The 27,923-nt window shown below is 47.7% G+C and overlaps 1 protein-coding gene across 1 annotated transcript in view; it reads left to right on the top strand.

The window, feature by feature from the left end:
• The first annotated feature begins 2,558 nt into the window (after window positions 1-2,558).
• Otog (otogelin) overlaps window positions 2,559-27,923 on the top strand; it is a 74,530-nt gene continuing 49,165 nt past the window's right edge. The window contains exons 1-20 of the mRNA XM_046437939.1: window positions 2,559-2,655; window positions 3,093-3,153; window positions 3,316-3,376; window positions 6,705-6,780; window positions 7,720-7,812; window positions 7,942-8,096; window positions 10,154-10,272; window positions 11,691-11,896; window positions 12,919-13,049; window positions 13,294-13,400; window positions 13,804-13,913; window positions 14,281-14,409; window positions 15,241-15,349; window positions 15,636-15,682; window positions 16,146-16,291; window positions 20,741-20,873; window positions 21,769-21,946; window positions 23,564-23,688; window positions 24,670-24,882; window positions 26,344-26,536. Of these exons, the coding sequence (XP_046293895.1) occupies window positions 2,559-2,655; window positions 3,093-3,153; window positions 3,316-3,376; window positions 6,705-6,780; window positions 7,720-7,812; window positions 7,942-8,096; window positions 10,154-10,272; window positions 11,691-11,896; window positions 12,919-13,049; window positions 13,294-13,400; window positions 13,804-13,913; window positions 14,281-14,409; window positions 15,241-15,349; window positions 15,636-15,682; window positions 16,146-16,291; window positions 20,741-20,873; window positions 21,769-21,946; window positions 23,564-23,688; window positions 24,670-24,882; window positions 26,344-26,536 (2,489 nt within the window). The remainder of the gene's footprint in view (window positions 2,656-3,092; window positions 3,154-3,315; window positions 3,377-6,704; window positions 6,781-7,719; window positions 7,813-7,941; window positions 8,097-10,153; window positions 10,273-11,690; window positions 11,897-12,918; window positions 13,050-13,293; window positions 13,401-13,803; window positions 13,914-14,280; window positions 14,410-15,240; window positions 15,350-15,635; window positions 15,683-16,145; window positions 16,292-20,740; window positions 20,874-21,768; window positions 21,947-23,563; window positions 23,689-24,669; window positions 24,883-26,343; window positions 26,537-27,923) is intronic.

Below are 27,923 nucleotides of genomic sequence, written 5' to 3'. Positions count from 1 at the left end.
GCGGGGGACTAGGGCGGGGCCTGGAAACGGTGGGGGCGGATCCTGGGCGAAGGAGCCGGCGGGGCGGGGCTGCTGGGAGGCAGAGACACCTGTCCTGTAGCGTCGCCTCCTCCTGAAGCCTCGGAGAAATGGGCCCCCGAGTGTGGGACTGCTGGCCGCGGCCGGTAGTGAGTGCGGCTGGCTTTTCTTTTGAAGAACTTCCCAAACATATTGAGGAAGAGTATCGCGGAGACCTGGACAGGAAATTTGTGATATTTTGCGCCTGCAGAAATGCAGAGTCCCGAGACTCTTAAACTGGTTGGGTAGCAGGTGCAGTAATGGCAGTTTTCTCTGGACACACGGTAGAGGTCCACCTGCCCGGCTGATACAGGGACTCCTGCCGCCCATCTCACTTTGGGTGTGCCTTCCACAATGGTCTCCTCCAGGCACTTTTCCCACCAGAAATCAGTCCTTGATCTGTGGGTAGGACTGGGTCTTATTGTGGCCCACAAAAGTCTAAACCAGTGTTGGGGGGGGGGGTGCCCCCACCCACAGACTTCCCCTCCTCTCTTCCTTAAGTGCTCCCCTGGCCCTCAACAAATCCAAAACCAAAATCAACACACACCTTCACTGAAGCATGGAAGGGCCTGGCTGTGACATCTGATTTGTGGCTGACCTTTATCCAGAACACACACTCTCCGGCCCATTTGACTCAATACAGCCAAAATGTTCCCTGCCTGGGTCAAATTCTGGGCGCAAACAATAATGAAGGAGGCTTGGGACAGAGGAAAGAGGGGGGCAGGAGAGGAGTGATAAGCCCAGGTGAAGTGGGTGGATGGGATAACTATGGAGCTTATGCCTGAACCTAACCCAGATTGGGTGTCTGACTAGTTTGCACATAAGGGGCAAGAGAAAGAAGATGGACAAATGGTTGTAACTTCAGGGACATATAAAGGCACCTCTCAGGATGGGAATATAGCTTAGTGATATGGTGCTTGCCTAGCATGCTCAAGGCCCTGGGGTTGAGCATGGGGGGGGGGAAGGGGGGGCGGAGTGGAAGAGCCCCTTCTCAGAGTGCTGTCCCGCTGTGGGCTAAATTATTACCTAGTTTAATCTGTAAATCCCTCCTGGGGAAGAATTGCCTTACAATATTATCCAAGTCTTCACCTTTGTATTAACTAGGTAAGACAGAGATTAAAGAGAGATAAGATGTATGAGATTTTTCAACGGTCCAGAAAAATGTCACAAAGCATCTTCCCCTCCAACTTACAACACTGATTTGCTGCATTTCCTAAATGTGTCATGTGGCTGTTTATTTCTTATATAGAATCCAGGCAGAGTGATAAATGTCCTTACCCAAAAGATGCAGTCTACTGACCACCCAATCTTTTTTTTTTTTTAACATGACCACAACCTCCATGGATTCTCTCCTTCTTTAAATGCTTCCCACTTGGCTTCAAGGACAGCACTGAGTTCTGGTTTTCTCTTCCCCATGCATGTTTCTTCCCAAGCTTCCTCTGAGACCTCCCTGCCTCCACCCATTCCTTACCCAGTTTTTTAATGCCCCATCCTTGACTTTCTCCTCTTCACCTTCCCTTCTATGCCCATGTTTTCAGATAATCTGTGTGATGATAGCCTCAGAGTTCTATTTACCATAATATGACTAGTGTAGGGCATGGCACAAAATAGATGCTCAAAAAGTTTGTTAAATGAATGAATGAATGTGCACATCCAAAATTATACCCCTACCTGGGGGCCTACTGACCAAATCTCCTCCTCCTTGTCCTCTTCCTCCTCATAATTATCTGCAAGGACTGGCATCTAGTTGGTGTTTCTTAACTGTTAGCCATGTGAACAATGCACAACCTCCCAAGGCTTTCAGATTCAGCTTTCTAACACTTAAAAATTCATCTTGGACAGAGAGTGTGCTTTGTTCACAATTTTAAAGTTGTTTTGTCAGTCTGGCCTTGATGGGAGCAATGATACGGCAGTATGAGGCACTAGAACAACCTAGCTCAGTCAACATTTCCTGAGCTAGTGCTGGCATTCAGAGGAAGGACTCATAGTCATTCTCCAAAGATGTTCACAACCCGGATAGGTTGGGGATTTGGGAGCCCAGAGTCTGCTCCTGACTACTGACCACCAAGTGGCATGTTCCAGGCTTCAGTGTGACCCTCTGTAAAAGTAGAAGTTAGGATTGGACTCATTCAGCATCTCTGATTTCTGGTGGAAGCGGCTTCCAGGATCCAGGTTAGGGAGCTGAGGTTGCACAGGTGCCTCTGCTCCCTCAGGGGACTGAATGAGCTGAATCCAGGCTCCCTGGGGAGGGTAGTAGCCACAGGCCTAGAAAGGGAGAGTCTGGACCATCTTCTGGCGCCTAACTTATGGTAATGAGCTAGGCTGTCCTGTCACTCTAAATCTGGGAGGAGCCAAGATCTTGGGAGGAGGGTCAGGGAGGGAGCGGGGACACAGGAGCTAGTCAACAAGTAGTGTGGAGTGGAGGTGTGACCCTGCCTTGCTGTGTGAGACATCTCAGAGCTGGACCCAGCGCTCAGGCTCTCCAGTTCCCCTGCGTCCCTATGGGATTCCCGACGTCCATGCTCTGCCTGCTACTGGCTTGCATCTGGAGGCTCCGGGGTGAGCCTGCTCTGGAGTCCCGGCAGGTGCAGCCTGTCGGTGAGAGCAGTGTAGACAGGGGAGGCTAGGGCTGTGGGAACTTTTAGGGAAGCAGGTTGTGCAGGCTGGAGAGAGAGTGGAAGGAGAAGGTCTGATCTGAGGGAGGGAGGGGAGGGGGTCTGGAAAGAGGGAAGCTTACCGCAAGAGAAGCAGGTTTATGGCGCAGAGGAGAAAGGGTTTCAAGTGAGACTGGGTGGAAGACTTGAACTGGGGTTCAAGAAGTGGAAAGAAGGAGGGAGATCCTTTCCTAGAAGGGTCTCAGGGAGCTGGAAGAAGGACTTGAGAAGGCTGGAGAGAGAGAGAGAGAGAGAGAGAGAGAGAGAGAGAGACTAAGGGAATGCCACGTGATGCCAGAGAGGCTTCCTAGTAGGTGGGGAAATGGTGGTGGGAAACCCAGACAAAGGGACGCAAAGCCCCCCTTAATCTTCCCTCTCCAGCTGCATCAGCCACACCTGGGGCAAGTGCAGAGCTGCCGCCTGAGCCAGCCCAGGGACCCAGGTAAGTAGGCACATGATCTAGTTACCCCACCCACTGTTCCCATCCCTATTCCTGGTCCAGGTGACCCTAGGGGTTAGCACATAGAATGGGGTATGCCTGGGGGGTGAAGGGAGGCATGGTCATCCTAGCCCCTAACCCATGCCAGGCTTGATTCTCATTTAGCCACAGCTACCAGGAGGTGACCCTTGCCGCAGGGAATGCCACAACAGTGATGGGAAGCCAGGTAAGAGGACCTGGGAATAGGGTCTTCATTGGGTAGCGGGTATATTTCTATCTGGATGGGAGGCTGCCAGGGAACTCTGTAGATACAGGAGGGCTGTCTTGGGAATTAGAAGGGAACAGATTCCTGGTATGTGTCTGAAGTGTGAAAATCCATAAAACACTTCTATTCCCATTTTCCTAATCTCTTGGGGCCCTGAATCCAGCTGTGATTTTTTTTTTTTTTTTTGGCAGGGGTGGGCACAGCTGAGCTCTGCCTTCCTACAGGTGAAAGCAGGCAGGTGAGGCTCTAGGAGAGTGAAGTTCTCTTTTCCCTGTCTGCATTGCAAAGGCCCTCAACCCTGTCATAGGCCCCTCTCCATATGCTGTACAGTGCCCGGGAATACTGCCTGAGAAGCTAGCAAAAATAGGGCCACCTGCTGGAGGTTGCAGGGAAGGATTGATTGAGACGTAGAACACTGAGCTACTGTCCTTTGAGTCATGACCATTTCCTTGGTCCATCCTCCTGGATCCTCCTCATTTGTGGGAAAGGTGGTGGGGTTTGTTTTCTCCCTTTACCAAACTTTGTTGGCCTCTGGATCAGGGATTCAGGTTTTCTTTTGAATTCCAGTGTACATTGGTCTCCTTTTTTTTTCCTACAACCACAGACATGTTATACATTCAGCCCACCTGTGGTGACATTCCCCAGAGTGGCTTGAGTCACAGCTATGTGCACCACCCCAGTGAGCATCTCTGGGTGACCAGTTGGGCCAGCATGTTGGGGAGCATCATTTATAATAGAAAACAATGAGACCCAGCTATCTGCCTTTTGGAAATAGTTATAAAGGCCTATGACGGGCTGAGGTAGGCGGGGGTGAGCTGGGGTGGGGCACACTTTTTCTATAATGTGGATTTGCTAGGTGTTTTACTTCTCCTTTACCTGCTCTTCCAGGCTCCAAATTTTAGAATTTTAGTCAGATACAGTTTGAGTTGAAAAGGTGATCTTACAATGAACAGATGAACTCAAGTCTCCTGATTGAGCCAGGCTTGTCCCTCTGCTCACAGGTCTCTAGGAATCCACACATTTTAGTGGGAAAATGATCCTTACCCAGATATCTCATTCCCCAATGGACTTCCATCCTTCCTAGTTTCCTGGCAGCCTCCATCCCCTTTTCTTATGGAAAGGCACAAACATCTGAACCAGGTGACCTGGTTTCTCACATTATTCAATAGAGCAATAAGTAGTTTGAATGGTCTTACTCTAAGGTGACTAATGGTGTGTGGGTCTGAGCTCCCTGCACCAAGGACACTTCCAGGGCTCCTATCTGGAATGCCCTCATCTGCAAGGAATGAGCCATGATCCCAGACCAATAGCCAACTAACCTTGATTTTAAGACAGTCCAGCTTCTGCAGTGTTCAGGCATTTTCCAGGGAACTGGTGGTTTAGGCCAGCAGCTTCATGAATTTGAATAAGAGAGAGAGAGAAAAGAAGTTCATTATTATTTTCAGAAACCTCAATGCAACTGAAGTTTAGCTTGCCTTTCAGTTATCACTACAATAGGCTTCAGACCACAAGGGTGACTGTCACCAGAAGGAATCACAGATATTTTCCTATCACCTTACACTTGTTGATATCTCAAGATATCATTTATGCTCGTTACTACTTCAAAATTTTGGCAGTGATAAGATCTTGTCATTGCATGTGTTAATAAAGAAGCACAAATATTACTAAAGCACACACTTCAATAATACATTTTATAGTTATAGTATATTTGATTTCCTTTTTAATCTTAGGTTTTATTTGGTATATTTGAAAACATTACTCTGAGAAGGTGTCTACATAGTCTTCACTAGATTGTTAAAGGGATTTTTGGCATAAAACTAATTAAGAACCCCTGAGTCATCTTGAAGATGAATCATTTGGACAGAATTTAAAGACTACTCCAAAAATGGCTTTGGGGCATGGGCTGTCTTATCCTCACAATATGAGTCTCAGAGGCCACATCTAAGGTGGGGGTGAAGTGTGGAGACACAAACAATGAGCTTAATTTAGAGCTCTCCAGGGGCCAAAGGAGGATGGTGGCTTTACCATTTCCTGTTTCCTGTGGTCTCCAAGGGTCTTTAGGGTAGGTTGCTACAGGTGGGAAGCCTGACCCCTAAGGCTGACCTGGGTCTCTGGGTCAGGACTGCTAAGAAGACCCAGAAGGTACCAAAGGATGGTAAGAAACCTGGCAAAGGATGGGTCAGCGACCTCCCAGATGCTCAGAAGGACAAGGAGAGGGAGGGTATGAGTGTTAGAGCATGAGGCAGAGAGACTTCAGCTGCTAAGAAAGGAAGGGCAGAGAGCTGGGGCTGGGCTCCTGGGACCAAGGCTTCTGAATATTTGCTATGTTTCAAGTCATTTGCTGGAGACCAGGGATTCAGCCCCAGGCATGCAGAGATGCCCGTGAGGGGGAAGACATAGAGATCAACCCACAGTGAGGTTTGTGGCTGGTTGGTAGTGAGAACAAGAACGTAAGCTCCATGCAGGGACTCTGTCTCTTCACTGCACCTAGCTCAGTGCCTGGAACATAGTTCTGGGTACTTTGTACTGATGAGGAGGCTGAATCTCTAAGAGGGAGCCCACTGTGTTGGTCCCGGTCCCAGGTGTCATTAGACCCCTCAGACTGAAGTTCTGAGAGGTCAGGTGTCCGGTCATCTAGTGTGTGGCGAGTGACACTCCTGATGCTCAGGACTGAACTTTCAGGTGGTTTATGTCTGAAGAGACCATGTGCTGGGAGTGGTCTGGAGACAAGGCATTCTGAGCCCTGCCTTGCTGTCTCCTCAGATCTGTGGCCTTAAGGAGAGTTCTAACTTGGAGCTGAGTTCCTAGAACAAGTAGTTGGATCCCTGAGGCCCTGCTTTTTCTGCTCTTGGAAGAGCCCCAGGGGAAGGTGGGGTGGGGAGGGGTGTGGGGCTTCTTGTGTTCCTCACCTCTGCCCCCTGTTTGTTCTCCAGACAAGGGTTTCTGTGTGGGGCTGTAGAGGGCAGTAGGCTTCCTGTAGAGGGAGGGAGAAGGAAGGGGAGACTAGGGCATAGACTGGGGGGTATGTTCAAACTTTGGGCATCACCAGGCTCCCCAAGATGTCACTTTAGAGGGTCTAGAACAGTCCTGGGTCTAGAATATCCTGAAAATTCTCTGGTATCTCTCAATGGTGGCCAGGGGAGGTAAATGGCTTTAGCACTACACCAAGGAGCAGGAGAGCTTCCTCTTTACAGATAATGAACAGAAGAGCTGTGACCTCCAGGAAGCCCACCTAGGAGCTGGCCCTGAGGTCAGCCCTTCATTGTCCTCCCCATCTTGTCTCTAAAAGGAAGCCGAAGCCCTCAACTCCTTGGCCATGTCTTCCTGGGAAAGGCGGCTCCATCGGGCCAAGTGTGCGCCATCTTGTAAGTGGCACCCTCCCTGTAGTCTACAGGCTGTTTGTGACAGGTTCCTGACCCATAAGAAATTTTGAGGGCAGGAAGGGTCTTCTCTCTGGCCTCCTGTGACCTCTTTTCCTGACTCAGGTCTCTCTATACCTTCCCTATTGGCCTCCAATGCCACTCTGCTTTTTCTTCCTACCTGAGGAGAGCTGCATCCCAGGGCCCTGGGGCTCCCCTCACACCGTCTGACTCCAATGAAATTGGGCTTCTTATTCAGTGGCTGGTTTTCTCTCCCCTTCATTCTGTTTCTGTGCCTTCTTTCTACTTCCAGTGGCATTGCTCTTCACTATGTCCTGTTTTCTGTGTCCTCTCCTCTCACCTGTCCTGTGTCTATGGTCCCTCCCCTCATCTGTCTCATGCCTGGGCCTGCCCCCATCACCTGCTCCGTGTCTGTGGCCTATCCTCCCACATCATGACTGCTTCCTTCACCACGCTGTTCTACTTTGCTTCCTCTTCACCTGTGGCCTTCTCACTACAAGCTTCCCATAAAAGGGCCTCTCCCCATCTCCTGGCCTCTGACCCTGCCCTGTGGAGCACAGAGGAAGAATACTACCTGAGGATCTTCCAGACGGTCTCTCCCTGCTCACTCCTCATGCTCTATTTTCTCAGTTTTGCTCCCTTGCCTGCCTGCCAGGATTTCAGCTTAGGGAATTGAAGGCCTGACAGCCTTGGGGCCTCTTGGTGCATACTAAAGGCAGAGCCTCTGCCACCCCACCTGGCCTGCCTGCTAGAGAGTGGGCAGGGCTACAGTCTGAGGTATCCCTCAAGGCCCCCATTCAGGCCAGCTAAGAAATATTGGGGCTGCCTGGGATAAGGACCTGATGCCCAGCACAAGAAAGTATGTATCACTGGGTTCTGCCCGTCTTGGCTCCATTGGGAGGTGACTCTGTGTCTCCCTTGCAGATTTGTTCTCCTGCTTTAATGGGGGCGAGTGTGTGCACCCAGCTTTCTGTGAGTGTAGACGCTTCAATGCCAGTGGACCACGCTGCCAGATGGGTGAGTCTGGGCTGTACCCTTAACCCCCGGGGGTGGGTGCTGAGGCCTGCTGGGCTGAGGGGAACTCACCAGCCTCCAGCCTGGTGCCCAGTACAGCAGTGCAGAGAAGCTCTCTTTCCCCTGCCTCAGTGTACAATGCCGGCCCTGAGAGGGATAGTATTTGCCGGGCGTGGGGGCAGCACCATGTGGAGACATTTGACGGCCTCTACTACTACCTCTCTGGGAAGGGCAGCTACATGCTGGTGGGGCGCCATGAACCTGAGGGGCAGAGCTTCTCCATCCAGGTGAGGTCTCCCCTGCCCTGTCTGTCCAGAAAGTTCTACCAGTCCATGGTGGGTGGGGAAACCTGGGCTCTGCTTATGTTGGAGAACCTGGCACCCTCCTGTCCCCATCATGGCCAGCTGCAGCCCAGGGAGTCTGCACCTAGAAGGGGACATGGCTCCACAGTTCTTGCTTGCCTACTGAGTCTCAGCTATCCCCTGGCTATTCATTCATTTACTGAAATATTTGAGTGCTACTGTACTCTTTTCTGGGTACAAGGTTTGGGGGTGGAAGGCCCTGAGAACAAGAGACAGATATGGAAAAAACAGACATGAGATGAAGTGAATCATTTCAAATACAACTGGGCATCAGACGGGACATTTAAGTTGGGATCTGAAGAAAGAATTAGAGTTAGCAAAAGGGAGAGCAGTGGGAGTGGGGATGGATAAGAAGACATTCTAGGTAAAGGAAATTCTGGGTATTAAGGGCCTCAGATAAAGTGCATGGTGCCTCAGAAGAGATGTTGGAGGTCTCAGATGACTCCATTTAGTCACCAACTCTAAAGAGACTAACCAGATGTGCTGCCTTTCCAAGCTGGTAGAGGAGCCCCTCTCTGGGTTAACATGACCTTGCCATTGCACATCTCTTACAAGGACTGCTTCTGGGTTTCATCCTCTACCAAATACTTCCTAGGCTAGGAGCCATGTTTTTTGTTTGGTTTTTCCAGTGTCTGCATTAGTGCTCAGTAAAAGCTTGTCAAATATATGAACATACGTGTGAGAGGCACTATTTTGAAGACTTGATTTCCTTGCCACCCATGTGTTGAGTGAGGAGTCACCTCCAGGCCAATACACCTGCCTGGAGAAAAATCTACCTGGGAACCTGCTCTGCCTGAGGGCACCTTGGTCTTTAGGGTCAAAGGGTTGGGGGTTTGGGGAGATCCTAGCACTCAGTGTCACCCCTCTGCCAGCTGGGTATAATCCTCCTGCCTCAGGAATATGTGTACCAAAAGGCTGCCCTGGAGGCCATGCGCAGGATGGGCTGGGGTGGTGACCAACTCTCCCCTCTCTGCCTTGGGGAATCATGCATCAGAGTTTTTCATGACTGTCATTTCATGATGGATATGTTATGATTACTTAGATTAATGGGGTGCCACACATTGATGGGTTATGAAACAACTTAATGACTTACACCTAGCATTTAAAAAAGAGAAAGAAAATGTAAGAATGCATTAACCATTAATGTGGATATTAATTTTAAACTTTGTTTTACTGTTTTACTTATATATGTATGTCTTACTCTGGGTTATGGTAAAAAATGCTTAGAAAGCTGTTAATTAGAACTTGGGTGGCTTTCATAGTTCCCATTTTTTAGTTGAAGGAGCTTGAGCCTTTTTAACCACATCTAACAGTCATCTAATGGAAGGTTGGTTCCTGGGAAGGGTTTCTGGACATGGCAGGAAGACACTGTCACACCTTTTCCCTAAGCTCTGGGAACCCTACCCTACCCAGTGGGTTTATGGATTCTGAAGGGAACAGAGAAAAGATATGTGTGACTAACAGCATCAGAGTGATGTGTGTGCCTATGTGTGCAGGGGAGCTGTCTCTGCGTGCCAGGGGTATGGAGAGTGTGCTTATGACATGTGCACTGAAAGTGTCCTGTGAGTATATATATGGGTGTGTGTGTGACTGTGTTTTGAATGAGTGTGGAATGGTGTGAATTCATAATCAGCCTTCAATCTGATCGGACAACCTGGGAAGATAAACAAAACTGTCCACAATCAGGGAGATAGTACAATGGTCTGAAGGGAGCCCTGAAATCCAATCCATGCAGACCTGGTTTAGAATCCTGTCTCTACTATTTGCAAATTGTGTGTTCAACCTTAATAACTCCACCTCTAAAATGCAGATACTCATAGCTCTAACCTCCCTGTGGTCCTGTGAGGACTGGGAGAGGTCATAGAGGAAAGATGCTTGTCTCACAGGGGTAGGCCACATTAGCAGAAGCTCAACAAGGAGTGCCACTCAGGGCCAGGACTGTAGCAGGAGCCTGTGAACTGGCCTTTGAACTCTCCAATCAGGTGCACAACGACCCACAGTGTGGCTCCGCCCCCTATACCTGCTCAAGGTCTGTCAGCCTCTTCCTTGCGGGTGAGCAAGAGATCCATCTGGCCAAGGAAGTCACCCATGGAGGCATGAGGTAACTATGACTCTTCCACTCTGAGCCATCCTCCATCTCTACACTGGGAAGGGGACCATCTGCCCTTCTCAAGCCTAAAGGAAATTATTTTCAGGGGACAAACAGCACTTTCCACCATCAGGACAGAAGCTTACTGTTGGATCAACTGGGTTTCAGTAGGGTTGGCAGGAAGTTGAGTCTTTCATAGTTTTCTGCAACCCTTAGACTCTGTGGGTTTCCAGACGGCAGATTTTCACAAGATGGCAGAATTTTCTAGAGATTTGGGTTTACTACTATAAACATACTTAATTTTTTTCTTTTATAATTTGATGGAATTCTCCCCAAATGAATCACACAGTTTCTACCTCCTCTGAGCAGACTACACTCATTTTCACACTTTTCTGATGATGCAAGGTCATTTTGAATGTTGGTTATCTTGCTAGGCCATCAGGGATGCCCCGGGACCACCTGAGGGGTGAAGACTCTGCTCTCATACTAAATAGCCCCAGACTGTGGTTCTGTCTCAATTCTTTCTTACTTCCCTTGCTGTCCAATGTCACTTCAGGTTGCTGCCAGAGGGGCTCTTCCTATTTTGACTTTTGCCCCATCTGTATCTCTTGCTTCAGATCTGGAAACTGGGTACCCAAATTTTATGGGGCTGAGAATAAGACTAAGACCCTAAGCTTTCTGCTGTAAATATTGGACTGACATTTAGATCTTTTCGCTGGTTAGGCACTACTTTTGTTTCTCTTTTCTGATTTCCAGCTGGAGTGAAAATTGGCAAATTCTAGATTGGCTAGGGTCCCTGTACCAGTAAAACTGGGAAAGTGATCAGGAGTGCTAAAGCTCTATGTCTTTTCTTGGTCTCTCAGTTTTCTCCCTCTTTTGGCTTCTAGACTTATCACTATGTTTTTGCTCACCATTAAAATAAATAAACAAATAAATAAAGTAGAAGTCCACTTTATATCTGCTTTCTTGTCTGGGAGAAAGGAGGTGGCAAATTCAATTTCTCTAAGATTTATCCTTGCCAGGAAAATTGCAATATTGAAAATGCTTTTGCCAGCTATGTTGGTGCATGCCTGCAATCTTGGCAGCTTGAGAGGAGAGGCTGAGGCAGGAAGATCTCAAGTTTGAGGCCAGTCTCAGTAACTTAGTGCAACTGTGTATAAAAATTTAAAAAAGGAAATTAAAGGAATGTCATTCAATTGTAGCATGCCCTCAGGTTCAATCCTGAATACCAGAACAGAGAGAGAGAGAGAGAGAGAGAGAGAGAGAGAGCCCTCTGAAGAGTAAAATGCCTCTTCCAGGCACATGGGAATTCAGGGGAGAGATATTGTGGGGGCTTCAGATCATGGAGTAGGGGATGGCTGGTCCTTTGGTTAAGGGATAGGGTCGTAGAGATATGTGGACTCCCTGAAGCTCTGTGCTATGCTCTTCAGAGTCCCACTGCCACATGTGATGGGGAACGTGCGTCTGCAGAGGCTTGCTGGCTATGTCATTGTGCGGTACCAGTCAGCCTTCACACTGGCCTGGGATGGCGCCTCAGCTGTCTACATCAAGATGAGCCCAGAGTTCCTGGGCTGGACCAAGGGGCTGTGTGGAAACAACAATGCTGACCCCCAGGATGACCTGATGACCAGCTATGGTGAGGTGCAGGGCATGTGATTTCTGAAAGGCTTTGGTGGGAATTGAGACTGGGTTTGGCTGGGAGGGCCTGGAGGGGACTTGGGGTAGAGATCTGGGGTCATGGTCATAGTGTTAAGGACCCAGTGGGAGGCCAGGGACCTCTTGCTAAATGTGTGGCTTTAGGCATGTTCTCAATACTCTGGACCTCAGTTTCTTCATTTATAAAATAGTCATGATAAGAATTCCTACTCAGGTTATGTGCAGATATAATGAACACTTTCCAGGTGGCAGAGAGAGGAGCCAGGGAACAGGGGCCTAGAAAAAGCCAGGAAGAGAAAGGGCCCAATTAGACCTGAAGGTACCCATGGAGGGATGGGTAGGAAGTAAAAATGAAGGTCTCAGGATAAGTCATGGTGGCTCCAGCTGGGAAGGAAAGTGACTCCTTTTGAGCACTCACAATGTGCTAACCACTTGACTGCATCATCTCTAGTAGTCTTTGTAGTAATGTCACTAGGGGATTATTTCTCCTTTCTACACATGGGGAATCAGGCTCAGTGAGGTGCAAGAACTTTTTCTCTGTTGGTTGCATGGTATATGATACTCTGAGTTTGGAGCAGTAGGAAGCCACTACAGGTTCTTGAACATTTTGGGAGGTTGCAGGGGAAACTGGGGATTTAACTCAGGGGCACTCAACCACTGAGTCACATCTCCAGCCCTATTTTGTATTTTATTTAGAGGCAGGGTCTTACTGATTTGCTTAGCACGTTGCTTTTGCTGAGGCTGGCTTTGAACTCACAATCCTCCTGCCTCAGCCTTCCTGGCCACTGGGATTACAGGCATGTGCCACTACGCTTGGATGAACATTCTTGACTATTATAGATGAATAGCTTTTCTATCAGAATGGTTCAGCTGGGAAGTTCAGATTGAGACCGCAGCTCAGGAGGCTGGTTCTTCAAAACTTCTTACCTATTCCATGGCACCTCAGAGCCCACTGCTCCTCCTACCTCTACCCTCCCTGATTATGTGACTTCTTCCCTACAGGAAAGCTGACGGATGATGTAGCTGAGTTTGTGCACAGCTGGCAGGAGCTGCTCCCCAACCACCCTCCAGGGCCCACAACCTCCTCCCTTCCTCGCCCACCATGCCTGCAGCAGAACCCAGGAACCATGCAGGTCTGGGCCCTAAGGAGAGTCCCCCACCTCAGTGCCAAGCTGTAGTTGGTTTCCTGTCAAGTTCTTAGAAAGCCATTGGCCACCGGGACCCAGGCAACTGTTGCCATTCCTTCTCATCTGCACACTCCACCTCCTCCTCTTCTCCCTCCAGATGAAGTCAGGGTCCACTAGGGCCTGGTGAAGTGAGGGCTATGTGTAGCTCTTCCAGCTTCCAGCCCCAGTTCCTGGCCCTTACTTCATTCAGGGTGTGTATGAGCGTTGTGAGGCACTGCTACGACCCCCCTTTGATGTCTGCCATGCCTACGTCAGTCCTCTGCCCTTTGCAGCCAGCTGTACCAGTGATCTCTGCCAGTGAGTGGGAACCAGGAGTTGTGTGGTGTTGGGTTGTGGGGAACCCCTTCCAGTATTTGGGGTGAGGGCTCTGAATGTGGGCCACTGATAATCCCAGATATGCTTCTTAAAGCTCTGGAATTCTCATCTGCCTAGGTGGGGCAGAGCTTCCCCCATTAAACTGAGGCTCCGAGATGGGGTCTGATCCCTTCAGGGTCACACAGCAAGTCAATGGCAATGCTGGGACTGGAATCCAGGTTTCTGCCTTCAGTCTAGGGATTTGTATGCCTAGATGCCTCCTCAGCTCCCTTTCAAACTGAGGGGGAGGAGGGGTACCCTGAAGCCCTGTAGTCTCTACAAGGTGCTTTGGGACTGGTGGCAGGTTAGACCTTATTCCCATGTGACCTTCAATTTCCTTGCACAGATCAGGAAGCGACGAAGCCACCTGGTGCCGAGCACTGGCTGAATATGCTCGGGCATGTGCACAGGCTGGGCGGCCCCTGCAGGGTTGGAGGACCCAGCTCTGGCAATGCAGTAGGTGCAGCCTGGTGGTGGGCAGGGAGGGCTTCAGACAAGCTCTGATGTGGCCTTTGGGTGACATTTTCAGTCCTCGGCTGAATGCTCTGTCCTGCTCAGAACCATAGTCATCAGAGCTTTAAGCTCTGAGGTTCCAACTGCATGTGATGGGACAACTGAGGTTCAGGGTCAGGGATAGAGGACTGGCCTGTGAGATGAGGCTGGTCTGAAAGCCTCCGAGGCCCTTGCCAATTTCCTGGGCACACAGTGCTCTTTTTAGAACTAGAGAATCAGGAAAAGCAAAAGCTTTGCACTCCCATCCTGGGCCCTGGAGTGAACGTGGGTCCTGGCAGAGCCAACAGGCCACTGTTCCCTTCCTCTCAAGCCGTGCACTGCAAAGAGAAGGACTTTACCTACAATGAGTGCATTGCCTGCTGCCCCGCCTCCTGCCAGTCCCGGACGTCCTGTGTGGACAGCGAGATTGCCTGTGTGGATGGCTGCTACTGCCCCAACGGTATGCTGGGGGAAGTGGAGTTAGGATGTGGCAGCAACTTTCTGACCTAGCACAGAAACAGTGGCTCAGAGACAGCCTATTTGTGGAATGAATGAGTAAAAGAAGAAAGGAGCAAACAACAAATAAGTGAATGTCTTAAGAGATGTGGGTGGAACTGTGGCCTCTTTAGACAATCATCTGATTTTATTGGGATATTTAACTTAATTGGGACTGAGCTTTTTAAGGTGTGTAGATGAGGATAAGTCATTCATTTATTCACACATGTATTTATTTAAACAGCTATCCATATACAGTTATTTTATTTTGTTTTTTATGGTGTATAAATTTGCATCACATTTGTAGGGTACAATTCACTTAGCTAGGCAGAGGGTTGAGATAAAAAAAAAAGCTGTAGGCATTGACTTTAGGGATCAGGATCTGGTTTCAGGGATAAGACACACATCTGACGCCAGTCTAAGGTATGATGTGGTAAAAATCAGCTCAGGGGTTCAAACAAGGAGAGATAGAGGAATTCATGGGAGAGGAGGTGAGGGAAGGCTGTCTGGAGAAGATGGTACCTAGACTGGTTCCAGATGCATGATAGGCCTTTGAAAGGTGGTGAGGAGAAGCTAGTTAGTGTGCAGGTTGGGGGTGGTCCTCTGAGCAGTGGGATTATTACCCAGAAGAAATTCATGTCTGGTCTGAGCTTAGGATTTAGAGGAGATGGTTTGAAAGTGGGCTCAGAAGTGAACACATCTGTGTAAGGGATCTTTATTGCAGGCCCTGGGAAACTATAAATGGCTCATGAACATAGGCAGAGGTGACTTAAGCAGGCCTTTGTTGTTGCCCTAGGGCTGATCTTCGAGGATGGGGGCTGTGTGGCACCAGCTGAGTGTCCCTGTGAGTTCCATGGGACTCTGTACCCACCTGGCTCTATGGTGAAGGAAGATTGTAATACCTGGTCTGTATCCACTGCCTAGAGGGAGGGGCCTGAGGTGGCTGGGGCTTTCTGTTAGGGCTGCCCATCTGAGGTCTAGCAGTGCTGATGACACAGGGGCATTCACTCAGCTTCTGTGAATCTCAGGGGATCTCACCAGATACAATCCATAGCAGGTAATTCTCTACCACTCATTTTAGAGATGGGAAGATGGAGGACTGGGAGCAGGAGATCTGGGGCCCTTGCAGTCTCCCAGCAACTATTCCAATCCTGGAGAGGTAACCTTTGCTCCCTGGTCTCTGTGTTTCAGCACGTGCACTGCTGGCAAGTGGATGTGCAGTACTGCTGTCTGTCCAGGTACATTAGACCCTTATCTTGGACTCTGTCCCCTTCTACTAGTATCACAGATTTTGGGGCAGGGATGTTCCAGGGGCCAGGCCTACTGGGAACCACTCAGCTCCCCTTGTTTCCTCAGAGCTGGCTTTGCCTGACCAGGGAATTGCTCCACCCCTGTCAGAAGGGTGTTATGTGGAGTCCTATATATAGAAGGGCCTTCCTGAGTTTGTGAGACTGAGACTGGTCCCCAAGCTCAGGGCCAGGTCCCCCTCAAAGGGAGTTCCCCAGGTAGGGCTGTGTCTGTCTTAAGATAGCTTTCTGAGGGCAGGTCTGGGTCTCTCCCTGACCAGGACTCTCAAGTGGAAAGCTTCTTAACTCTGCCTGATTCTGGAAGATAGAGTTCTGTCTTCAAGCTTGTGGCCTGCAAGGCAGAGACAATCCCTTTGCGGTAGCTCCCTTGGTCAGTGGCCTTTCTCTTCCTCAGCTGAGTGCTCAGTGACTGGTGACATCCACTTCACCACCTTTGACGGCCGGAGGTACACTTTCCCTGCCACGTGTCAATATATCCTGGCCAAGAGCCGCTCCTCGGGCACCTTCACAGTGACATTGCAGAACGCCCCATGTGGCCTGGTAAGTCTAGGGTGCCCAGGCTTAATCTTCTAGCTACTCCTGTCCACTATCCCTAGGGAGAGTAGGATTTAGGGGAGGCCCCCAGGTCTTTCCATGGCCCCCTGTCTGTTGCCTCTTTTCTCTGAGCAGAGCCAGGGTAGCATCTCTGTTGATTGAGAGTCATTTCCCTTTCCTGGTCCTTGGTGTTGTAATGAAATTTATAAATTGTATCTAATTCCACTTCATTTTCTCTGCTTCAGTGAATTGTATCTTCAACATTTCCATCATTCATTCATTAATTCATTCACACTGAACAGCAAACACTACTGGTGTCAGAGGTAGTGCTGGGTTTTGGAGACTGGGATGAGTTAGACGTGGCTCTGTCCTCCTAGGCCTTACAGTTTGGTGTGTGAAGATGAGGGGCTCCATAACCCACTATGTTACAGCAGCTATGAGAACATAGGGTGGTCTCTATGGAACAACTTTTCATTATTTTTGTTTTACCTGGCATTAGTGACAGGGGGTAAAGTGGAACAGGAAAGGTTTTCTGGAGGAGGTGACCCTAAAGTTATGTCATCCACCTATGAACATAACTGAAAAAATGGCCAACTTGAATGTCTGGGGAAGGTGGGTTGACCTTTTTGTGGTGACTACATTGTCCCTCAGCTGAGTGCGCTGAGCCAACCCTGAGAGTCCTAGTCTGGGCTTTGCTCAAGCTCCTCTCTGCACAATAGGGCAGGGACTTATACTTAGAGCCAGGGCAGCTGTCCCATCCTGCCTCCCTGTTGGCCTTGCTCCAGCCTCCACCCTAAAGGGCCTCCCTGCTCAGAGCAAATGTCAGCTGGATGTGCTCCTCCCTATCCCTGGAGACAAAGGCTGGTCTGGGGATGAAGTAGAGGCCAGGCTTTCTTCCTCTTTGGGCTCAAGCAACTCCTCCCTTCTTCCTACTAGAGAATGCCCCAGCTTGCCCTTGGCTACTGTGTTCCTGGGAGATGGCTTGTCCTCAAAGGTAGGATCACTCCTTTGCATCCTGCGAGAAGCAAAAGAGGGAAGGCAAATAGACCTCCAGGGTTCCTCCCCTTCATGGAGCTCTGGTCTTAGAACATCTGAGGGCTGGGGGTCCCTTACTCATCCCCCTGTCAGCTAAATGTGAGTTCATATTCATATTCCAACTCTACTCTGTTACCCCATGGATCATTCTAGCTCCTTCTCTTCCATATCTGGAAATAGTCACCTCAACAGTGGAAAACCTGACTTTTACCATCCACCATCCATTACATATTTGTTCAATTCCTGTGTGTGTGTGTGTGTGTGTGTGTGTGTGTGATTATCAGAATGATTAACCTATACTTCCAAGGAAAATTACTTGATCAACTAGACTACAGTGATTAGGCACAATTCATTTTGCCTTTAGGTGATTGCTTGGCTGAGGCAACCTTCTTCAATGCTGGACCCAGCCTCTTGATTATAAGTTCTTTCCACTGAGAGCCAAGTCTCCTCCTTTTGATTTCATTCACATGATTTTTCTCATGGCTAGATTGGGGTTTCGTTTTGGGAGGAAGAACACAGAGGTTAAGTGTCATTTCCATCATAGCTTATTGAGGGTAAATACTGTCAACCTGGTTTACCACTGTTGATGTTGACCTTCGTCACTGGGTAAGGTAGTGTTTGTCAGGTTTCTCCACTGTAAAGTTAACTGTTCCTCTTCCATACCATTCTCTTTTGGAGTACAATTCACTTAAAGAGTAGGGAGATATGCTTTCCCTCTTTGAAGATAGAGAATATACGAATTCTTTGAAATATTTTGGCCCAGGAGATTTGTCTTCTCCCTCCTTTGTTTATTCTTTTATTTATATCAGCATATATTTATGGCTATTTATTTTATGCTTTAGGATACAATATACTACTTCTTTACTTGTCATTCAAATTGTTCCAATTTGGCCATTGGGTGATCTTTCAGTTGGCTTCTGTGTTCCTTTGACAAATACCCATCATTGTGTGTGCGTATGTGTGTGTGTGTACGTGTGTGTATGTGTATGAATGTGTGTATATGCTCACACACTTTTGCTTTTTGGCCCTGCAAGATGCACTGTGCTTACTTATCTTGTATACTTTTGTCTCATTACTAGTATCATTCATTCCTCCAAAACTAGAAACGGGATCTTGGTTCCTTTCATTGAAGAATGGTATTAGAAACCCCAAGATTTGGGCACTTGGTATGTTCACTGCCACTAGGGTATCATTTCTTTTTGGTTTTGCTGACAGAGAGAGGAAATATATGTATAGCCCATGTACATCTTTGCATAATAAATGTACACGTCTATAAATATTTCTATATGTAACCATATGTATTTATATGTGTTAAACATGAGTTTATATTCATATTCCAACTCTAATCTATTACCACATGGATCATACTAACTTCTTCCCTTCCATATCTGGAAATAGTCACTTCAACAGTGAAAAACCTGACTTTTACCATCCACCATCCATTACATATTTGTTTAATTCCTGTGTGTGTGTGTGTGTGTGTGTATATATATATATATATATATATATATATATGTAAAATTATCAGAATGATTAACCTATGCCTCCAAGGAAAATTACTTGATCAACTAGACTACAGTGATTAGGCACAATTCATTTTGCCTTTAGTCTTATCAACTTATTTGCAAAGTTACTTAGGTCAATGTCTTTCCTCCCATCTCCTTCAGTGAGGTTATTTTATATTTGTAGTATAGTTCAATTCTTTGGGCACTGCTTCCATCCTTGGATCTTCCAACCTCCTACATGATTTTTTAAAATATGTATGTATTAGTTTTCATTCTTTGTGCTATAAAGTTCTGTTGGTTTTAATAAGTGCAGCCTTCCAAGAATTACATACACTTAAAAAAAATCTGTAGCCAACAAGAGAGGACCAACCAAATATTGTTGTAACTCTCTTTTGAAGACTGGAGACATTAAGTGATTTCTTTAAGGTTTTAAAGCTTTCAGTAGCATTAGGATTTGAACCTGAGACTTTGACTAATGGGTATAGGCTTTCTTCTCATACAACTGACATATACTTACGGGTCCAGAGGATGAGTGAACTGGAAAAAGATGATGTTTTAAACACAATAACTTTGAGTTGTTTCAGGTATTTTGTGTCCTCCAGGGCAGGAACTTGGGAGGATGGTTGTGGATTTTTGCACAATGTTTTTCTGAAAAGTTTTAAACCCTGATCATTTCTTCATTCCACTGCATTTGATTATGCTACTCCATTACACTTTTTCTATCATACTTAGAATAAAGTCTCCAAATATTACAAGGCTCTGTCTAAGCTGTCCCAGCCCACCACTTGACCCTCATCTTGAACCACTTTTCCCAGTGAGTTCTGGTGCCTCAAGTCTTCCTGTGTTGGGCTTTTGTGTAGGCTCAATACAGGATATTTCCTTCCTCTCCTTGTCTCTTTGTCCAACTAGCTTCTATGCATCCTGTAAAACTCAGCTCAAATGTCATATTTTTGTGCTTCAATTTTCTGACCTGCAAAATGATGTTGCTAGTAATACTAACCTGATTTGATTGCTGTGAGGATTAGGTGAGGGTATATATAGAGATTAGAACAGCATCTGAACATAGAAACTCCATATTAAAGTTAGCTGTTATTATATCATAATGATACTATAGAATTAAGGTTTATTACTGTTTTGATTATTTTACATTATTATTGTCATTCCCTAGGATGGTTTTTCCTATTTCCACAGACAAAATCTGGTCCCTTCCTAAGCTTTTCTAACACTTTAACCCTACTTGCAGCACTAATCAAATTTGTAATTACTTATTTAATGTCTGGGTCCTAAAGACATTAAATAATCTCCTTGAGGACAGAGAATATATTTGTCTTGTTCATCACTTTCCTACAAAACTTGGTATAAGTATAGCATGCACATGGAAGGCACTCAAGAAATGTTTCAATGAATGATTGCATGGATGTCTTCCTATGGAAGGGAGGTGTGAATGGTCCCAAAGTATACTATCCATTTTGGAGATGGAAAACTGAGGCCTAGAGAATATTAGCTCATTTTTTCCTGCCTGAAATGGAGTGCAGGATGTGACACATGGGAAAAGCTATATATAAATGCCCATAAAAGAATGAAGCTGAAAGTTCTGGGTTGTGGTCAGGTCTGGGCCAGTATTTCCAAGGTTAGAGTTTGGGTTATCTGTGTATCATCTTTGTTCATGTTTTTAGACAACCTGAGAGCTACAATTTTTGTTACCCTAGATCTTCTACTAACTCTTCCAATTTAAGCATCTGTTTGATCATTCCCCAGATGAAGGCACTTGGTTAGATGATCCCAGATATTCTTTGGGCTTGTTTGCTACTCTGAGGAGCCTGCCCCTCAAACTGGACTGGATCTCTGTCCCTGTAAGGCCCTGTTGGGCCAGCAGGGCAAAGAGACCAACCCATTGGCCCTTCTTTCTCTTCAGAACCAGGATGGAGCCTGTGTCCAGTCAGTGTCAGTGATTCTGCACCAGGACCCTCGGAGGCAGGTGACACTGACCCAGGCAGGAGATGTCCTTCTCTTTGACCAGTACAAGATCACCCCACCCTACACAGATGGTATGTAGGCTTAGAATGGTCAAAACAGCTATTTGGGAACTGTCTATTCAGGCCTCTTTTTCCAGGCTCCTCCAGCCAAAGGAACTGCCACATAGGGGTGAACTCACATTCTAGTGCCATGGGGATCAGCTAGGGGATACTTTTGTTCCAGAAATGCTGGCTCCTAAAATGTGTCTTTGTCCTCACCTCAACATGACAGTGTTCTTCATAGAAGTATGATGGTTTCTCATGAATGGGGCTCTTTCCCATCCTTATACTTAGTATTCACAAGGGACTTATGCAGAGATTGCAGGGAGCTTACAGGGAACACATTTAATGGAAGAGACAAAACTATTAACTAAAACATAGAACAAAAGACCTTTTTTTTTTTAATTAGGAAAAAAGAAAGGGAGGGAGGAATGGAGGGTGGGAGGCTGGTTGGCCAGCCGAAGAATAGCTATTCAAGATGAAGAAGAGTGGGGATTCACTGGGTGTAAAAGAACCACAGATATGCAAGTCATGAAAGATGTAAAAGCTGTTACAATTGAATCTAAATTTTTAATTTGCTACAATTGAATCTGTAATTTATATTGTAGGCTTCCTGATGACCATTCTGGAGAGAATTGGTGGTTACAGAATTCTCCTTGTGCTCAAGGAGGAAACATACCAATTCCTTAGGAGAGAAAATTTGTAACTGTTAGTACCAGAAGGCTAAAATAAAAAATTCAGCTCAGGCTGCCTAATTATCCCATGGTCCTCATTTCATCATTAAACAGGTTTTCTTCAGGGGACCCTCAAACCAACCCTGTGGCTGGGGGGGTCTGCAGCCTGGACTGGACACAGGTACAGGAGTGGTCAGTGGGTCCGGGACTCAATGGCCAGACTTCCTATATCCCCTTTCCGGTTCCGTGTCCAGATGCCTTTGAGATCCGCAGGCTGTCCTCTGTGTTCCTGCGGGTGAGGACCAACGTGGGCGTGCGAGTGCTCTACGACCGGGAAGGGCTACGGCTGTACCTGCAGGTGGACCAGAGATGGGTAGAGGACACCGTGGGCCTCTGTGGCACCTTCAATGGCAACACGCAAGATGACTTCCTGTACGTGCCCCTGCCCCGGAACCGGAAGGCAAAGGGGAGACGGGTTCTTTGCGGGAAAGTATCACGGGACACTACCCGGAAGTGTCTCCTGTGGGCCCCAGCTGTGCCTCATGTGCAGCCTTAAGTATTCTTCTATATTTAAATTGAAGTAGGTTCTTTAAAGCACCAGTTCCCAGCCTTCTGTGCGCAGAACAGTCGTTTGGGGAGCTCCTTTAAATACAGATTTCTGGGCCCTGCTTCTCATGAATGTGACAAAAGGTGGGGCCCAAGAATCTCATTTTTGATAAGCACCACTGAGATTCTAGTACCTGAGATCTATGAACCGTACCTTGGGAAATACTGTTTTTATAGAGAAATTTTAAAATTGGGGGAACCTCAGACTGGATTTGATTTGGCTCATGATTTTAACTGACTGTAAATTCATTTAGGTGAGTGCAAGCCCCCAGTAAGCCAAGGACACCAACATTCCCGGGAGGCTCATATAACCAATAAGCTTTTCCTACCTTATGCTTTTGAAGGCTTTTGAGTTTGTACACCACGAGTCTTCCCGAATTCAGCTGTTTTGCATGACCTAACAGAATTGAAAGAAAGACTCTTGGAGCTTGGGAATGGACAGGAACAGGACTTTGAGAAAGGAGAACAAAGGAGAGATCTTGGAGCTGAAGGTTCTGGCCATTGGACAATGCAGAAGGAAACATGAGAGGCATTCTTTAGCTAAGAATGAGAAGTCAGGTTTTCTGTAGAAAACAAGAACAAGAAAAAGCTGAGAGCTTTTAATGCATGTATATTTAAAAATGTAGCTTTGTTCTCTGTCTTGCCTGGTAGGGATGATGTTAGGGAAGCTGGCCAGGTGGTGGGAGCAGACCTTGGTTTAGCATGTGGGTTGCTTGCCACCCTCCCATATGTAATTTCTGGGTGGGAGTACTATTTTATATAACAGGCGTGCTTTCACTGCCCTGAAGCAATAATGTGGGCATGGTGGGTGCCAGGCATCAGTGCAGACTATGACCTCTCTCTACTCTGCCACCTACACTAGAGTTTGGTGACTCTTGGAGTCTGGTTGTCAGGAAAGCATGCTTGTCACCCTTTCTTCCTTCACACTCCTTGCTTGACTATTTCCTACCTAGAGAGCCAAAGGCAGAGCCAAGGAATTTTCGGGAAGGAAAGGGGGAGAAAGTCGTAACCTGGTGACGTTTGGTGCTCTTCATGATGTTCTTATTTCTCTTTTTGACATGAAGATCTTGTGTGGGTGTAGAAGGCAGGCAATATGTGGTCCTAAACTCATTTTCAGATTCTTTTGAATCTTAATGTGTTGCATTTATGTGCATGTGCCCATGTGCCCTTCCATTGTATGTTTGAATGTGGCTGTGTAGATTGCCTGGGCTATTTGTGTGTCTGACATATTTTTGTGCTGTGTGTATGTGTATGTTAGGGGTGCGTGCAAGTGGTTTGTATGGGCTTGTATCTGTGACACATTTAGGTGAATACATGTGTGCCTCGGAGTGTGTGCTCATGCTTAGACTATGGCTATGTGTGTATAGGAGCAAGTGGGTGGATCTGTATGTGCCTCTGAGTCCATATGGGCAAGTATGTGAATATGGCTGTACATGGCTACAGGTCCCCTGTGGGTGTGCCTGAAAGCACCCCACAACTCTTTGGCAATTCTTGGAAAACACTATCTGCCTGCTCTCCGCTGGTCTCTGGCTCCCCGCTGGACCCCTGTGATGTGCATCTGCAAGCCGGTGAGGTGGGGGCAGAGGGAAGTCATAGAGTTGAGGGTGGGACTGCTTTGAGAGAAATGAGATGGGAACTCTGGACATAAGGATGTTGGTCATATTCATAGGAGTGATAAGAATAGAAGGAGCCACAGGAACAGGACAGGAAAGAGGTGAGGGCTGGGTAGACAGGAAGCCTCATATTCTACCACTGTCATGTACATACACATTCACACTGAGTGAAAGCTAAAGTCTTCAGTGGTTTCCCTAGGCCCTCTCTGCCCATGCCCTTATCTCACTGACTTCCACTCTACACTGGCTGCCTTGACCTCCTTGCTGTTCTTCCTATGCAGCCAGATCTATCTTCTTCCCAGCCTTTGCACTCATGGTAGCTTCTGCCTGCAGTGTTCTTCCCTCAGACAGCCACATGCTCTTTGAAAAGACTTATCTATTTGCTCAAATGTCATCCTCTCACTAGGGCCTTCCTGACTACTTGAATTAAGATTTACTGGCCCTTCTGTCCCACCTCACACTTACTGTTCTCCTCCTTGCTTTCTCTTACTTTTTAGATTCTTTAGTATTTAGTATAATTTAGTATTTAATTATTTACTATCTCCTTTAACTATCTCCTCCTCCATAAGGGCAGGGACTTCTGTTACTTTCGTTCACGCCTGTGTCTCCCTCTACCAGATGGATTCGTGCCTGGCACAAGGTAGAATCATGACATGAGTGCATGCATACACATATACACTCATAGTCATTTCTACCTATGTCCAAGGCCAGCCACTTATTCACACTCAGACTTACTAAGACACACCAACACACTCCCAGCCATCCATGCACTGAGGCATCTGCCTCCATCTCCACTGTACAAATACACACATGCACATATAGACACTCACACACACACACAATCCCCAGTCCCCTCAGCTGTGGCCAGGGAGGTAGAGGCTGAGTCCTGGGGCATCAGGCAAACCAGACCCCTGACCACCTGTCCTCTGCCCCCAGCCTCCTATGCAGTGCAGTCCTGCAGCGTGCTCATGGGGGAGCTATTTGCACCCTGCTCTGCCTACCTGAGCCCTGTGCCCTACTTTGAGCAGTGCCGCCGGGATGCCTGCCGCTGTGGGCAGCCCTGCCTATGTGCCACACTGGCCCACTATGCCCATCTGTGCCAGCGCCATGGACTGCCAGTTAATTTCCGTGCCAACCTGCCAGCCTGCGGTGAGTGTGCTGATATGGTGTGGGCTGAAGGAGCCTGGACTCCAGTCCTGGATGTTCATTGCCCCCTAGACTCTCCATTGGGTTTTATCTCCTGCTCCTGAGTCTGACTTTGCCTCTCACAGCCAGCTTCTCCTATACTTTCCATCTCTGACGGGAGCTTCTGTCCCCTGGTGACCTGGTCTTGACACCAGGGCCATATCACTCAGAATTGCTTCTCTTACCTTCACCTCAGTTCATCTCCAAGAACTGTCAGTGCAGCCAGTCCCAAGTTCACCCACTTTTGCCACCTCCACTGCCACTGCCCTAGTCCTAACTACCTTCTCACTGTAGCAGAATGAGCTTTCTAAAGAGCACTGGCTTAGAGGCCCTCAAGTTTTGGTGCACACATGGCTTAATAGCCACCCCATCTGAACTATGCCTTCCTTCCTCTTCTTAGTCATCTCTGTGCCCTCATTCCCAACACAGTGCCCAGCTCTCAGTGAGCTCTTAGCAAAGTTTTGGAATAAATGGAAAAGACACTATACTGGAATTCAGGAGATGTGAATTCTATTCTAGCCTTGCAGGTAATGTGCTGCTGTATCCCTATGCAAGACCCTGTACCTCTCTGAACCAAAGTTTTCCAGAGGTGATTGGACAGAGTCAGTGGATTATGACTCTGGCTGCATATTAGAACATCATAGGACTTTTTTTTTTAAATTTCACACATCTAAGGCACATCTGGTATCAACTAAGACAGCATATCTGACACTGGGGTAGAGACATTAGCATTTTTTTTTAAAGAGAGAGGGAAAATTTTTAAATATATTTTCAGCGGATACAACATCTTTATTTTATTTTTATGTGGTGCTGAGTATCGAACGTGTATGCCAGGCGAGCGTGTTACCGCTTGAGCCACATCCCCAGCCCAGAGACAATAGCATTTTTAAAGAGCTCCCTACATGCCTTTAATGTCCAGCTTAGATTGAGAACAATTGAGTTTGACAGTCTCAGTAGGTCTATTGCCCCTGACACTATGGGAGGCTCCTCTGGAGTGGGACCATAGCCAGATGAGGAGAGAGTGGCCCTGAGTCTTAGGAGCACAGTTGATCTTTATAGCTTTGGAAGTAAGAATGGAGGTGCATGTGCATGCACACACCCATGGGATTCATAGGCTAGATTCAGGGCCATCAGGAGTGGTCACTTCCCCTCTTCACCCAATATCACTATCTATGAGCAGTGTCCTGCAGGGAAAAGGAAATGCCAGTGGTAGACAAGGCCCACCGCCTACTTTACTAGAAAGACAGTGGGATTCTGGAGCCAGACCTGGGTTCAAATCCCAATTCTGACTTTGATCTGCTTGTGACCTTGGGCAAGTGTCTAAACATCTCTGGGTCTCAGTTCTTCACATCAGGATGACACCCCACCATTCTACACTGTTATGGGGATGAGAAAGACAAACCATGATTCCCCTTCCCACTGCAGCACTATCCTGTAAGGCCACCAAGGAGTACAGCCCCTGTGTGGCCCCATGTGGACAAACCTGTCAAGACCTGGCCAGCCCTGAGGCCTGTGGACCTGATGGTGATAGTGATTTTAGCAAGAATGAGTGTGTAGAGGGATGCACCTGTCCACCAGACACCTATCTGGATGCCCAAGCAGACCGCTGTGTCCCCAGGTAAGTGAGCCAGCTTGACCTGTGAATCAGGTCAGAGAGAGGTTGGGATCTCCAGAGCCTCTAAGACTGGGGATCCTGATTGGATATCTCCTGTCCCTGCCTTATCTTATGGTCAGGCCAGATCTTGGTGGGTAAAGTGGTGGGGGGCTCTCTCCTCTTGGTCCTCTCCTTGGCTCTGGCTCTTCAGGCCACTCGCTCTGTCTTTCCCACAGAGCAGAACAACCCATGGAGTCAAGAGGGCCTCCCTTTCAGCCTCCCTTTCCTCTTTCACAAGTATTTATTACATCCTAGTGTGTTCCACACATTTCTAGGCTCTGGAAATTCAGTAATGAACAAAATGGTCTTTCCTTCATGGAGCTCACACTCCAGGGGAGTGAAACTAAACCAACAGAACCTCAAGGCCCCAATGGTAAAAAGTCCTACAGAGTAAGGGCAAAGAGTTCTGTACTGTTACCTACATGTGGTGAGGTCTGAGTGGAGACCTGAGGGAAGTGAGGGAAAGGCTTCAGGGGAGGGGAGGTCTGAGCTCAGCTCAAGGAGGATTCCCAGTGCAACTGGAGGGCAGAGTGGAAGAGAGTGGTAGGAGGTGACTCCACACGATCCGGAGGCACTTGTCAAGGCTACACTGTCAGTCCAGCCAGTCCCAAGCTCAATATGGGGTATGTGGGTCCTGTCAAGGCTGTTGGTGCTCCCTAGCTTCTGCTTCTCCATCTAGAAAATAGTATAATAATGAATTCCAGTGAGGGGAAGTATTGGAGAGAAGCCTCTGTAGGGGAGAAATAGGAACAACTCCAGGTTTTCAAGCTACAGAATCCTCTGTTGAGTTTCGTATGCGTGCCCTGCCCCTATCCTGTGACCATGAGTGTTGCCAACAGAAGGAGTCTTTGTGTTATATAGGGAGAAAGTAGTGGAGAGGCACTGGTGTTGGATGAGTTCAGGCATCCCTTCCAAGTATCCCTTCCAACCCTGACCTGCATGTGCCATATTGGCAGGTGCTTTGGTGTTGTGTGATGAGATACACAGCCTTTTCCCTCAGAGAAGTCAGAAGAGTCACGACAGCATGAGAATTCCTACCTCCCAAAATCCCCATGAGGAGTCGATAACACAATGTATGTGGAAGGTCTGATTCAGTGTCCCCAGCCAAGCATCAGTATATAACAAGTGTGGCATGGCACTGACCAGTCAGAACAGATGCTGGGTGCAACTGATCAGAACAGCTGCAGCAGGATGCAGGCGCTCTGGGAAGCAGGGGCTCTGGGAACGGGAGCTCTGTTCTTACCATTTCTCCCTTCCTCAGTCCAAATGAGGCTAGTTGTGGGAATGGACAGAGACCAGTAGGGCTGTCCTTATCTAAGCTTGATGGATGGCCTGAATGTGGCACCCAACC

Source organism: Marmota monax, unplaced genomic scaffold (assembly GCF_021218885.2).
Source record: "Marmota monax isolate L192 unplaced genomic scaffold, Marmota_monax_Labrador192_F-V1.1 WCK01_AAM20220418_F8-fsc00061, whole genome shotgun sequence".
NCBI lineage: Eukaryota > Metazoa > Chordata > Mammalia > Rodentia > Sciuridae > Marmota > Marmota monax.
Note: the sequence above shows the minus strand (reverse complement) of the source record. Positions and strands in the feature narration are given on the sequence as shown.